The 14,477-nt window shown below is 35.2% G+C and overlaps 1 protein-coding gene across 5 annotated transcripts in view; it reads left to right on the top strand.

Moving 5' to 3' along the window:
* The window catches only part of CNKSR2 (connector enhancer of kinase suppressor of Ras 2), a 268,660-nt gene that overhangs the window by 211,387 nt on the left and 42,796 nt on the right, over positions 1–14,477 (top strand). For all 5 annotated transcript variants that reach the window (XM_002913934.4, XM_002913935.4, XM_019809712.2 and 2 more), the window contains 3 exons: positions 1,788–1,861; positions 2,153–2,224; positions 8,594–8,661. In XM_002913934.4, coding sequence (XP_002913980.2) covers positions 1,788–1,861; positions 2,153–2,224; positions 8,594–8,661 — 214 coding nt within the window. The remainder of the gene's footprint in view (positions 1–1,787; positions 1,862–2,152; positions 2,225–8,593; positions 8,662–14,477) is intronic.

Consider the following 14,477-nt stretch of genomic DNA (forward strand, 5'->3'; position numbering starts at 1 on the left):
CCTCATCTGCAAAAAGGGGGAGTAATAATAGTACCTAGCTCACTGGGCTATCGTATGGATGAAATGAATCAGTTCGTGTAAAGCCCACATAGAACAATGCCTGGCATACATTCAGTACTCAGTAATACACTATTAGTAATATTTTTTCAAATTAACCTCTTATTTAATTTGTAAAATGTTAAAGTAACATTTTGCTGTTTAATATAAATGCCTATATTATATAGGAAGATTTGGTTATTTTCTGCACTTTTGATATTATTTGTGCCAATCACACAATTACCTAAAAAGTCTTCTCTTTCACTAAATGTATCTTATTTTAGATATAAAAAAAAACTTTACCAGTATTTTCATTTAACATATATCAAATACTTTTTGTTTGCCAACCAAATAGTATCAAAATATAGTCTTCGTTTCTCTTTAAGTTCACTTTTAGATTTGTCTGCTGTATGCTATATTATATTCTATGTTTCAAAGTGTAAGCAATAAAAAAAAAGCTGAGGCCCTTTTTTATTGAACTGTAGCTAAGTTTCAATCAGAGTTGTTACTGTGTTAACCTTGTGAGAAGTGAATGAATAATTCCATAGTATACATTATAAGAATAACTTGGTGTGATTTTTTAGGAGAAATTAAAAATCCCTCATGACATCATCATAGTAAGATCATATCTACCCCAAAAATATTTTAAATAGTTCAAAATTTAGAATTTTTATGTTAAAGATATCAAGGTTGATCTAGCAGACGTCAATTGAAAAAGAGATTTGAAACTATTGTGTTTACCCCAAGATTGGAAGAAAAAAAGTACTCGAATATTGAAAAATACTGAAAAAGTTATAATACTCTCTTTTATAACACAAATTTCAGTCACTGTTAGTAACACCAGGTTTTTATTAAGTTTTACATTTATACATACATACTAAAAGAATTGAGAATCTGTATTTTTTTTCTTTAAGATAGCAGATGGGGGTGTAATCTCACTTGAACTTGATATATAAAGAGCCAGATCAAACTGATAAGAGCTCAGATCAAAGTTTGGGGGAGTAAAAGTCTGAGCTTGGTCATGACCATGAAAGGGACAACAACAATGAAAGGATTTAGCCAAAGGTGGTCTTAGCCTAGTTGGAATAACTTGTATCTGACACAAGATTTTGGGTAATTCTCCTATCTTGTTTTTCCTTGCCAAATTAGAGAGAGGAGGATTTTATGGATTTCATTCAATTGTCCAAGTAAAAAATAACTTTTATATACATATAGCATTCATATCAAGGTAGATATTTGAAATCAAATTAACCTATTTCATTTATAAAATCTTGAATACACAGCATGTTTAATTCAGGTTTGATAAAAGACTTTTTTGGAGGCAGAAAAGGAATTGCATTAGTAAATTTTGATGTATTTTATATCTGAACATTAAAAATTATAGAAAACTATGAATGCTGAATGTGGACTGAAGTTATTTTACATGTTATAAAAGTACGTATACATTCTGGCGAGAAAATTACTTATAAAACATGTTTCACTTTGACAATTTAAAGAATTTTCTATCTTCATTCTAAGAAGGATTTTTCAAAATTTCTGTGTGTATCTTAATTTGCAGTATTCTAAATGTTCAAAGTATATCTTCAACTGAATGGAATGTAGCAAGAGAGGAAGTCTCATCTCTAAAATGTCAAATTTAAGAAATTAAATAAACATATTTATTAGTGTAAATTTTTAAGGCATAGTTATATAGTATTATCAGCTTCAACCCCTTGTGTATAATACCCTAAATAAAAGTGTTGCCTCTTCAGGATGAAAAAGCAGAAGGATTCATCAGTCTGCCTGAATTTAAAATTGATAGAGCCAGTGAATGCCGCAAGAAATAGTAAGTTGATTTTATTTGGGGAGAGGGAGAGAAAGGAAGGGTGTTTTTTTTTTTTTAATTTCTAGCTTTTAAATTACAGGTTGCTTGTCTAATGCTTTCAAATTGAGGTAATAAGAAAGCAGTTTTGTGGGCAGAAAATTGAATTTTTTACTGATTTCTGTCATCATGGCAGAAGTATTATATATGTAAACTCAGATTAGATATTGAGGTAATTCTACCCATAAAAATTATTTGGTTCTAACTTATTTCCCAATTTGAAATAAAGCAAGTGTACTTTGTTTCCTTTTGCAGTGCATTCAAAGCCTGTCATCCTAAAATCAAAAGCTTTTATTTTGCTGCTGAGCATCTCGATGATATGAACAGGTAAAGTGTTACTTAAATTTCAAAGCACTTAGAAAGTCAGTTAGGCTTAGAATTCTAAGCTTTCCACATTAACGTTAAAGAATAATGTCGCTGTGATCGATCAGTTTAAAATAAAATGGACTCAGGCATAACCGCATCTAGTCTTAGCTAATTTCAAAAAACAACATTTTAAAGGTCAAAATGAACTTGTTGACTGTCAAGCTTACCAAAAATGTGTCTGAATCCATATATAGACCCAAAAAAATCTCCTGAAAAAAAAAAGATTTTTTTAAAAGTCCATTTCAAGAATGTGTCTTCAAATTTATTTCCAGGTGGGGGGAAAAGATAATCACCAAAAAACCCTGACTTTTCCAAGTGCTGAGTATTTATGGCACAACTTCCATCTCAATAATTCTGTCCTAAGCAAAGTTAGTATTTCTTTTGTCATCTTTCTTCTATCACTGGACGATATTATACCTCCAAGTGATTAGATGGCTACATGGTTATATGGGGCTGTTGGGGGCGAAGGGAGAAATATATATATTTTTTTACATATACATACAATATTTTATGCATATATATGTATTTCCATCATCTACAACATTCCGCTCCAGGTTTCCACTTTAGCTTTTATGAATTTGATCCTTTCTTCCTTTTCCTTCCTTTCCCCTCTCTCGTTTCTAGATTTATAGAAATTGGAATTAAGATTCAGATTTTTCCTTTTTCACAGGTCTTCCACAGGCAATGCATATGACATATATAACTTGCCAACAGTTAGGGAGAGGCAGCATAGCATAGTGATTAAGAGCATAGACTTTGGAACCAGACTGTCCAAATCCCAGCTCTCGCACTTACTAGCTGTATGACCTTGGCTGTAGAACTGGACCTCTTTATGCCAGGTATTGATCCCTTTAAAAAATGGACGTAATAACTATCTCCACCCAAGGGATTATTGTGAGGAGCAAATGAGCACACATAAAGGGCTTAGAACAATCCCTGTTCAATTGTAGTGCTATTTAAGTATTTGCTGGCAATATATATTCCTTTTATACAGTTTGGGCTCTTAACCCATTTACCTTTCTTTGTGTGTCTCCAAAAACTTAGTACCCAGATATTTTTTAAAAGATTAATTTATTTGAGAGAGAGAGAGAGCAAGAGCACAGGGCAGGGAGGCACAGAGAAAAGGGAAAGGGAACGTCTTAGGCAGTCTCCACACTCAGTGGGGAGCCCCACGTGGGGCTCCATTTCACCACCCTGAGATCATGACCTGAACTGAAACCAAGAGTTGGACACTTAACCGACTGAGCCACCCAGGTGCCCCAGTATTCAGATATTTTTAAGCAGAAAATTGTGCAACACTTCAATGTGCTTTTATAAATAATCTTGGTTTTTTGACTCTTGGGAGTAAAGGCGTGGTTTTCCAAAGCAAGGATATGAACACAGGGAAATGGCAAACAAGTGTTGAGAACACTTGATAAAATATTTTATTATTAATAAGGGAACTGAGTCTTTCTTGTACTTCCCATAATCTTCTTTTGATTTATGTTACCATTCTTGAAATTTCACACTAGGCAATTAGAATTTGGAGAGCCTTTTCTCCTTAATTTGTTCTCAAAATGAAAATGTTTATTCACATGTTCATGAGGTGGGGGGGAGGTTGTAATGCTCTATTTTGTGTTTTAATAATTTTATAATTCTACTCTTCAAGTTACGCACTACCTATTTTATCACATGTTGAGCTCATTGTCCTTGGGATGAGTATGAAGGGTTTACATCATGACCAAACAGAATTAGTGGTAAAAATGAGCATTATCCCATCTTATAAGATAGATATACTAGAACACAATCACGTCTGTCTAAGAATTAACATAACTTAATTATTCATGAAACATGTTAGTCAGGGTCTTTTTAGGCATAGAAAATGCCTTTTTATGAACTATAAAACCGTTCCTGGTCTCCACTCCCTTCCTTGTATTAGCAATAACTTCAGAAGTGTGTCATGTCACTATTCTTCCCTAATACCCCTATGGATGTATCTGGTTCAGGATCTCATAGAAGAAGCTAAACCAAACCCAGGTGTTTCGTTTTGTTTTTTCTAAGCAATGAGTCAAAGGAAAAAAAAATGTATCTGATCAAATATGTCATCTCCTCATTATACATTTAAGAGTGCTGTTTTATGTGAGCCTTGCTATGGTACGCTATAACCTTCAGAATTACATTGTCCTGAAATACTGAATCTTTTTAAAAATTTAAGCGTAATGGACTTTTATTGTTTTTTCTTTTTTGATAATCATATTCCCAAGTCTACTTTGAATAGGCAAATTTTTAGAAATTACTTGTGAATAGGAAGGAAAGTCAGTGCTGGAAAGAAACAGAGGATTAGTGGTAGGAGAGATGCCCCCCAGCAATTTTGTTCAGTAGCCTGATTTACAAAGCAGCAAGATAATGTGGGCATTGGTTCATTCTATATATAATCTTTTAAAGGAATGTACCTAAGTCTTAAAGAGATTTTATATTTATAATATTATAATTATGCTAATTATAATATAAATATAAGCTTATCTGGTTATTTCTTAATTTCTAAAGCAGTAGCTTATGTATTTTAAAAATACAGTGTGAGTTTTGACAGGCAGGACCTTGTAATTGAAATGAAAAAGTACTTAAATTTAATTTTCTTGTATAAAATCTCTGCGTGTGTGTATACACAGAAACACACACTCATACATATACTCAAATTTACATATATCTATATATGTACATATACATGTACCCAAATGTATGTATATATACATATTTACATATATATATATGTATATATATATATATATATATACACGTGGAATATTAAAATCTCACCTATTTTCTGAGCAGCTGTAAGTTTGTGAGGTAATTTGCAAAAACACTTTTGAGGCCTCCACCACCATCCATCTGTTTCCTCCTCAAAAAAGAAATTGCCAGTCTTTGTGAAATCTGTGGGAAGAAAACAAAATATCATGTTTCTCAAGTATTCTGAGACTTATTTACTGAATTCATTTGGTCTATATATTCCTTATAGTGTCAGCACATAGGTCCTTTCAATTGTGAGGATTCACCCATTTCTATTTGGTAATTACTTTTTGTACATTGCTCCCATAGTTCTTACTCATTTTTTTCCCTCTTAATACATTATTCTCTGTTAGTTATTGACAACTTCATGGGATTGTTCACTTTAGTCTCAATATCCCCTTACCTATATTGTCTTGTTTTAAAACCTTAGTGTTATAGTAAGGCGCTGAATGTAGACCTAATATTAAAGCACTTCCCCATCACTAAATTCAGTGCTCGTATCCCTAACCGGCTTTTCTTAAAATAGCTCCCCCCCATTCCTAGCACTTCTGACTTTTCTAATTTTTTACCTAGCTATTTTTGTGTAAACGGCACTGATACTAACTTGACATGTGTTCCACTAAGGTGGAGGCTTTGTGAAGGCACATACTTTGTTTTGTTTCTCTCTGCGTCCTTGGTGCTTGGAACAGGACCTAGCAGACATAAGTTCTCGTTAAATATTTCTTGACTCCATTAATGCATATATATCTGCTGTTTATAATGGCTGATAAATACCAAATTATACTGCAACAACTATATAGGTAAGGCTCTTGGGGCTGCGGCCTTAAGGACAAGTTTATCCAAGGCAGCACCAACAACTGTACATACTGGCCTGAGTCAGCCACACACTTTCTGAAGAGTTTTTATCATGAACAGAATTTTTCTTCCTAAAAGTAGTCAAAATTTTTCAATTGTTTTGTGACATTTAGCAATTCTGGAACTCAGTGAAGACAGGAATTATGTCTTATTCATTTTTGTGCCCCTAAAACATAGTTCATTGTTCAGCATATAGCAGGCACTGAGTAAATTTGTTGAACTGAAAAATCAAGGCAGCCTCTTTTTAGTTCTCTGATTCATCTCATAAAGACTTCATTGTTCTTTAAACTTCTGACAAAATGAAACTTCAGTGATGTTTTTTAAAATAGTCAGTATGAGGTACTGGATTAAAATCTCATAATACATGTTCCTCTAGTGCTCTTACCATCATTTTCACCCAAAAAGCACTAAGCAAGTCTTTCTCAAGAGTGCTAAAAGTTGTCTTGTAGTACAAATTCAACCCCTTTCTCACTACAAATGCCATATAGACTAAATTTCAATTTTGACCCTTTACTAGTGATTAGAGTCATTTTTTAAAGGTTATTCATCATGAAGTTGACTTCTTATCATTTGTAATTTTCTGGAGTGTGTGAGTGTACGCTATGCTACTGGATTTATTTGATCAGTCGTTATTTTATTCCCTTTCTGTTCCAGTCTCTTCTTCACTTCCCAAAAATACTTGGATGTAATTATCAAAATAATGTTGAGCTTTAGGTGACTTATTCTTAAAATTAAGGCTTAATTTTCCACAGTTGTGATTTTGTCAAAGAGAAACACAACTTTCCTCCATTTTCAAGATATTCTAACAGTCTGCTGCACAGTGAATACCACTGGGCATAAAAGCTGAAATACATGACTCACTTCAAAGCACATCGTCTTCCATCTGACACAGGAGATAAACTCTTGGGAGAAAAAGTTCTCAAACACAATTTTTTCTTAAAAATGCATCTTGATCAGATTATTCCACAGTTTAATGACATTAACTATACTATTGCTTCCAAACTTAAGGTAGTTTGGAAGGGGGGGTTCTTCCTTAATTTCTGATTTGGGAAAGTATATGGATCATAGCTCAGAATGGACCAATGGTGAATTGTCAGGTTAATTTAAAGATTTTTTGATTCAATAATCTGATGCAGTGAGAACAGCTAGAATAAGGAACACAGGGAGAGACCTGGTGGGACAAAAGATGGAGATTGAAACAGTGCAGGCCCCTGCACTGGCAATAGCAGCACTCCTGAGAGAGGAAAGATTTATTTTTAAGTTACTATTGTTTGTGGAGATAAATTTTCAGGATCTGAAGAGAGGTTAAAATTATGTTTGTTCATTTTGTCTTTAGAAAACCTAATACTCTTGTATTTAGAGACAAATTTCCAAAGTACTCCTGACATGGGTTTCCCCATAGATCATTAAACTTAAATGACCTTCATCAAAACTAATATTTCATAGTAAAATTTATTTTGACAGGCAAGGTCCATAACTTTCTCCCTCATCAGTATATATTGTATGATATTATGAGCATTTGTTCTGAAGACACAACCAGCAGCGATATTTGGAGTGCTTCTAAATTTGGAGCAACAGAACTAATAGGGTTCTGATCATCTTAAAACCCTCTATATTACAGATATTAACAGGTTTGCCTAAGACTTTTCTATCAAAATAGCATCTTTAGTGTGGGAATAATTTGTACTACAGCAAATTAGCTCATTGAAGACTCCATGTGTCAAGAGTAGCCAAGAACACATCTTTTATGTAGAATTATCTCATATATTCTTAAACATCTTAAAATAAATGTTTTTATTAAGTCTTGTAACTTTGGGGCACTGGGGTGGCTCAGTCAGTTAAGCGTCTGACTTTTGATATCAGCTCAGTTCATGATCCCAGGGTCATGAGATGGAGCCCCTCGTCGGGCTCCATGCTGGACTTGGAGTCTGCTTAAGATTCTCTCTCCCTTGGGGCGCCTGGGTGGTGCAGTCGTTAAGCGTCTGCCTTCGGCTCAGGGCATGATCCTGGCGTTATGGGATCGAGCCCCACATCGGGCTCCTCCAGTGGGAGCCTGCTTCTTCCTCTCCCGCTCCCCCTGCATGTGTTCCCTCTCTCACTGGCTGTCTCTCTCTCTCTGTCGAATAAATAAATAAAATCTTTAAAAAAAAATTCTCTCTCCCTCTCCCTTTGCCCCCCCCATTCTCTCTCTAAAAATAATAATAATAATGTTTTTTATTTTAATTCCTGTATAGTTAATATACCATCTTATTAGTTTCAGGTATACAATGTATTGATTCAGCAATTCTTTACATTACTCAGTGCTCATTATGATAAGTGCACTCCTTAATCCCCATCACCTATTTCACCCAGCACGCCCCCCCCACCTCCACTCTGGTAACCATCAGATTATTCTCTAGAGTTAAGAGTCTGTTCCTTGATTTGTCTCTCTCTTTTTTCCCCTTCATTCATTTGTTTTGTTTCTTAAATTCTACATATGACTGAAATGATATGGTATTTGTCTTTCTCTGACTGACTCATTTCACTTAACGTAATACACTCCAGCTCTATCCATGTCGTTGCAAACAGCAAGATTTCATTCTTTTTTATGACTGAATAATATTCCATTGTATATATATACCACATCTTCTTTATTCTTAAATATTTTTAAGAAGCAAAATATAAGAAATTAAGTTGCAATGTTACTGATTTTAATATTTGTTTTTTCAGGTGGCTTAATAGAATCAATATGCTGACTGCAGGATATGCAGAAAGAGAGAGGATTAAGCAAGAACAAGGTAAAGGAATATTTTTTTTTACAGTCGTGGGGTTTTTGTTTTGTTTTGCTGTTATCCTATACAGTGATTCACTACTATCATTTGAATGAACATGCGTACATCAGGCTGTGGTAATTTCTCTTCTGGGCACTTTGAATCCAAACCATAGCATCTTATAGGTAAGGTTTGGTAAACTAAACAGATGGGGAATAAAGGCTGACATTTTTGGAGCACCTAGTATGTATTTTGTTGCTGTCTCTCTCAGTGTACTTCTAATGGAGGAAAAAAAATCTTAGAAAGTCTATAATTCGTCCTAAATACTGACCAAAGTTCAGGTCCTTGTTAGTGTGTTGTTTTCTTCTCGTTAGCAGTTTCATAGACATTTAAGTGGACTTTTATGCAAAGAGCTCAGATGGATGACCCCTTCTTCCATAAATTATCTCAATTGGTTATGATCTTCAGTTCTGTTCATCTGTTACTCTATGATCTTGCCTCGGTATTGACCTCAGATTTACAAAAGACTATGTCATTATGCAGAATTAAAATTTTACTGAAAGCTGTGGTCACCATTCCGAAGTTGCTTTACATTTCCAAAAAGTGTTTATTGTACATCCCTTGTAAGCATCAACAGGTTTTGGAAATCTTTTGAGACTTCCTCAAATCAGAGAAATTCCACAGATTGACATATATACAAACATATTTCTAGTTGTGTCTCCAGTGGGCATAGCCTATTTGTTTACGTGGAGATTCTAAAAACCTCTGTTTCCTCTCCGAGCAAAACCTCAGCCAAAACTTTTCTAAACATCTAAAAGTTAAAGGTTAGAAAGATCTAAGGAAGATAACTAGATCCCAAAACCAATCTGTCAGCAAATGTTTAGGGCAGGGGTTGGCGAGATTTCTGTGTAGAGCCAAGTAGTTAATATTTTAGGCTTTGCAAGCCCATAAGATTTCTGTCTAAACTAGTCAAAGTCAGCCATTCCAGTACGAAAGCAACTGTACACACAGGAAGGATGTGGCTGGCCTCTAATAAAGCTTTATTTATGGACACTGAATTTAATTTCATATCATTTTTTACATTTCAAAATATATTCTTCCTTTGATTTCTTAACCATTTAAAAATGTAAACACCATTCTTGATCCACAGGTCATATAAAAACAGGCAGAGCTCATTTGGCCTGCAGGCCTTAGTTTACCAACCCCTGGTTTAGAGCCTTTGAGTGAGGGAATGAGGATGGGTAGAACACCGAAGGGTGAGGAGTTAGGGCAGGAAGATTTCAAAGAAATAGCAAAACATTGTTCCTGCCTATAGGAATATATCATCTTGCTGAGGATCTCAAAGATACACTGTTGAAATTGCTTAAGAAAAATTAGAGAACAACAAAACCAAAAAAAGAAAAACTGAGGAACAACATAAAGTAAATTACTCCTAATGGTTGTACAACATGCAGCTGACTTTAAAAATTTGCTAAGTGGATGCAAAATTAAAAAAAAAAAACCTGCGAAGGAGGCAGGATTAATGAGGAAATAACATGCTAGAGGAAGTGGTTGTGAGCCTGATGTAAAGTCAGCAGCAGAGGAGAAGGGAAGATATTTTATTCAATATGAAGCTTTTCTGTGTAATGCCTTCAACTAGCACTCTGATTAAATTAAGGTGAAATAGGCACCCATCCTGCCTGAAATTGCATTGAATTCTAGTAGAAAGGACACTCTTAATGTAATACAGAAAATGAAATGTAAGAAAGTACAAATCAAATTCTATGGAAATTTGGCTGGAGAGATTGCTTCCAGGCGGAGAATGGGAAAAGGCTTTATGTCGACTCCATTATTTGAACTCTTTCTCCCAGGATGAGGAGTAGAGTTAAGGAAGTAACAAAATAAAGCATTCCTGAGAGTGGAAGCAGCATAGATACTTCCACAAATAACATGGAAGCAATCTCCATTAAGTCAGTGTGCACAGGCATATCCCAGCCAGGACTAGGAAGTCTCAGGCCAGTTATTAAGCCACATTTCTTCATTGTTAAAAGTTTGTTTAAGGAATAAAACTTTCATACTTCAACTTAATTTATGGGCCTAAAATTGTGTTAAGAGTACTAAAAAAAAAGATATATCAGCCTTCCTTTTCACATTGTTTTAAAGTCATAAAACAGTTCTTTATAGGTGCATACAGATTTGTTTCTGATTTTTTTTAAGATGCAAGAATTAAAAGTGAGCAATGTACTGACAGGAAAATGAATCTTTGAAAAAATGTAATTTACATGAATAAGGAATCTTGGATTTTCAGGCTCAACTCTTGTATTTTATCACTTTGAGCTTAGCATGGTCTTGATTTTAGTGAGTTTTCTTTGTACTTGCTATTATATAGTTGAATTTCATTGTGGATTAAAGAACTGGTAAGTTATATTGCACATGCAGGTTCCAATAAGTATTCAGTCCATGGATTCATGCTGCCCTGGTCATGTGAGTATATATTTTAGTGCCTTCTGGAGTGGTAGGCATTTATTGATAGAAACTAATAGTTAATAATTCACCTCTCTCTTGCTAGCACAACGCAACCAGAATCTCTGAAATAATTTGGATTTCCACAGAGTGTATATTCCTCAGGCACTCCGACATAGGTCAGAAATATACGACAGTTCTAACCTTCTGCATAATTAGGTCTCATGGTATATCCTATATAGAAAACAACTGGACACATGTGTCTACTCCACACTTTTGTACAGTTCTTTGACATCTCCTGAGTACCATTCTCAGCACTAACGTTAAACTTCATACAAAATATAGATCTTTGAGGGTTGGGAATCTTTCACAAACATGCAAAGGAGTAACTGCCAAGCACTTTTTATTTAAGTATCCAGTGCAGCTTGGAAGTGACTCTTGCATTGATTTAAATAAAAGTTTGGTGAATTGCTATCTGTAGCTATGGGAGTGTAAAGGATGTGGGCTTCTCTTTCATTATTTGTTGTTGTACTTAGAGAAAACAGGATTACACTGAATTATGCCAAGATCACAGTTTGGCTAATTGTCTGCTAATCATTTTTCTATATTTTTCCACCTTCAAGTCAGACATTCACGACACATTATTTTCTGTCATACATAAGGTCTTTCTAAAGCTTTAATTAGATAAAAATAAACGAAATATATTGTATTTTTTGGTAGTTTTAGATGAAAAAGTCATTCTTTTTTCAAATTATCCTTTTATATCAACATGAAAAGTAAAGTGAAAATGTTCCTCTTCTATTGACAGCACTGTTTATTCATGATTAGTTCCTTATAAAATTGAATATCACTGCAAGAAACATTAACAGTTCCATTTATTTTGTACTAAATAAAAAGCTAAGAAAAATAAATTAATCTGCTCTTAGAATGCAAACCAAACTGGTTTCAGCCACTGAGCAAACGGTGTGCCTGTGATTTCCCACACAAACCCCAAGTAAACCATGATTGAATTTTCTGCGTATGTTCCTCTCCGGAACACATCTGTCACTTGTAGTGATAGCTATGGAGAATTGGATAAAATGGCAATCATCTCCTTATCAACATGCTAATAAGGATCACTTGAGGTACTAATTCCTTGAGACCCCCAAGGTATCAGTGCAAAGGTCAAGGAGAAACTCAACACAGGTGCCACAGTTTCATGAAACAGTAGAAAGGGTAAAAACAGAGTGATATTGGTAAACCACTGCTTGGGAGGGGGGGTGCCGAGTCCCTTCACCTCCAGCAATGACTTCCCTGTAGTATTTCAAGCTCCCACAAAACTATCTAACCCAGATCCCAGAGCTTCAGAATTCACTTATCATTGCTGAAAGAAAACAAACAAACAAAAAAAAACCCCTAATGTCCAAGAAGATAAACATAAGGCATCTATCTCCTGTGTGATCTGGGTCAGACTATCCGAGCATGCTACCTGCAAATCCACCCAAGAAGATCAGGGGTCCTAATATTTATTGAGTGCTATCAAGGTGTGAAGCACTTGAATATATATTACCTCATTTAGTACCATCCACACACATACACACAACTCTGAAAGGCGATTATCATCAGCCTCGTTTTACAGATGTCAAAACAGACTCAGGTTTAGTAACCATCACAAGAGCACAGAGATGCTAAGTGGTACAGCCAAGAACTGAACCTACATCTACCCAACTATATAGTTCATGCTTTCCCCACCATTGTTTGTTGGGTACATCTCTGGGCAACTGGATCAATTCATATTTGAGGGGAAACTTATTATACTGGCTGTCACCAGCATGGTCCATTGTAAATACCAGACACAAATTTAGATTAACTAGTTTCTGCTTATCTTTTCGTCAAAGGGAATAATTAAAGTAGGAATAGCATTTTCAAAGTTTTTGTATTTTGAGGCCTGAATATAATAATCTCTGTTGCTAAAGAATTGCTGTTCACGATAGCCAGAGTCATAGAGCAGCAGGAGGAGGGGGGCTTAAAGCATCATGAATAGGGGCACCTGGGTGGCTCAATCGCTTTAGTGTCTGCCCGCTCAGGTCATGATCCCAGGGTCCTGGGATTGAATCCTGCATCCGCCCCCTGCTGAGCAGGAAGCCTGCTCCTCCCTCTGCCTCCCACTCCCCCTGCATGTGTGCATTCACTCTCTTTCTCTCTCTCTCTACCAAATAAATAAAAATCTTTAAAATTGTTTTGAAAATCATCTTGAATATATGTCAAATTAAATTTTCCCACTATGTCATACAAAAAGAGTCCCTTCAAGGTTTAGGGCAAGGGGATTTCTTAGTTCAAATCCCAGCTCTACTACTTTCTATTCAGCATATATAGTAAGTACTCAGTAAATGTTAGCTATGCTTATTAATAACACCACAAGGAAAATGTATATAAATATTACAGTATAGGAATTCCTGGGTGGAGAGGGGTTCCTGTAAAAAGATGTGCCATGATTTTTCACCTAAATCTGCATATCATTTAGGCCTTATGATGGTTCTTTTGTGATTTGGATTTTCATAAGAATAAGGAACATATGTTTTAATATTTTTTCTCTTCTTTTATCATCTGAGATTCATATGGGTAATACTTGTAGGTTTTTCCTTGTAAATCTTGTAAAGAATTAACCTAGAATTAAGGGTGGTTAAGATATTAGTGGAACAGGTTCTGATTATTGGCCTTTGTGCTGTATTTCACTTACTCAACTGATTTCTCTCTCAGAGTTTTTTTCCTTCCCTCTTGCCTGAGGTCTGCCAAATCTAGCGGCTTACATTTTCTACCCTTTTAAGTAGTTCTGGAAGTTTGGAACTTGTGGCCCACATCAGCAAATTTGCCCTTTTGCATTTGGCAAGAATCAGGATTTGCCATGTGTTTCCAAGTAGACGTGGGAGTATGGTGGTATAGGGATTCATGTCAGCATGACTCTGGAAACAGCGATTGTTAGATAACCAATGAATTGAAGCCAGAAAAGAGAATTGAGAACATTTTTTTTGGAGCTGTTTATATCTGTAGAGATCTACAGCAGTATATATATATTGCTTTTCTTTGAGTGTTCATCTTTAGGGTAAAATGGTACACCTTTCAGAGGCATCATGTGATATCATTCATTAATTAAAGGTTCAGGATAAATTGGCCTGGAATCTAAAGCACCCTAAACCCAATTTGGCTTATGCAGTGTCTGTTTCTTAACTCCTTAAAATCGTAGCTATGTATATATAATTGCTTGCTTTAAAGGTTGAAATTAGGTGATTGTGCTCTTCCTTCTTCCTCAAAACCCAGCCGAAAATAAAAGCTGGTGGGCCTGGAGTAGGAGGTGCTGGGGAACGGGGTGTAGGAGTGGAATTTAAATTTCCTTGTGTTAGCTGGTAGTGTATGTTCCTGGA

Source organism: Ailuropoda melanoleuca, chromosome X (assembly GCF_002007445.2).
Source record: "Ailuropoda melanoleuca isolate Jingjing chromosome X, ASM200744v2, whole genome shotgun sequence".
NCBI lineage: Eukaryota > Metazoa > Chordata > Mammalia > Carnivora > Ursidae > Ailuropoda > Ailuropoda melanoleuca.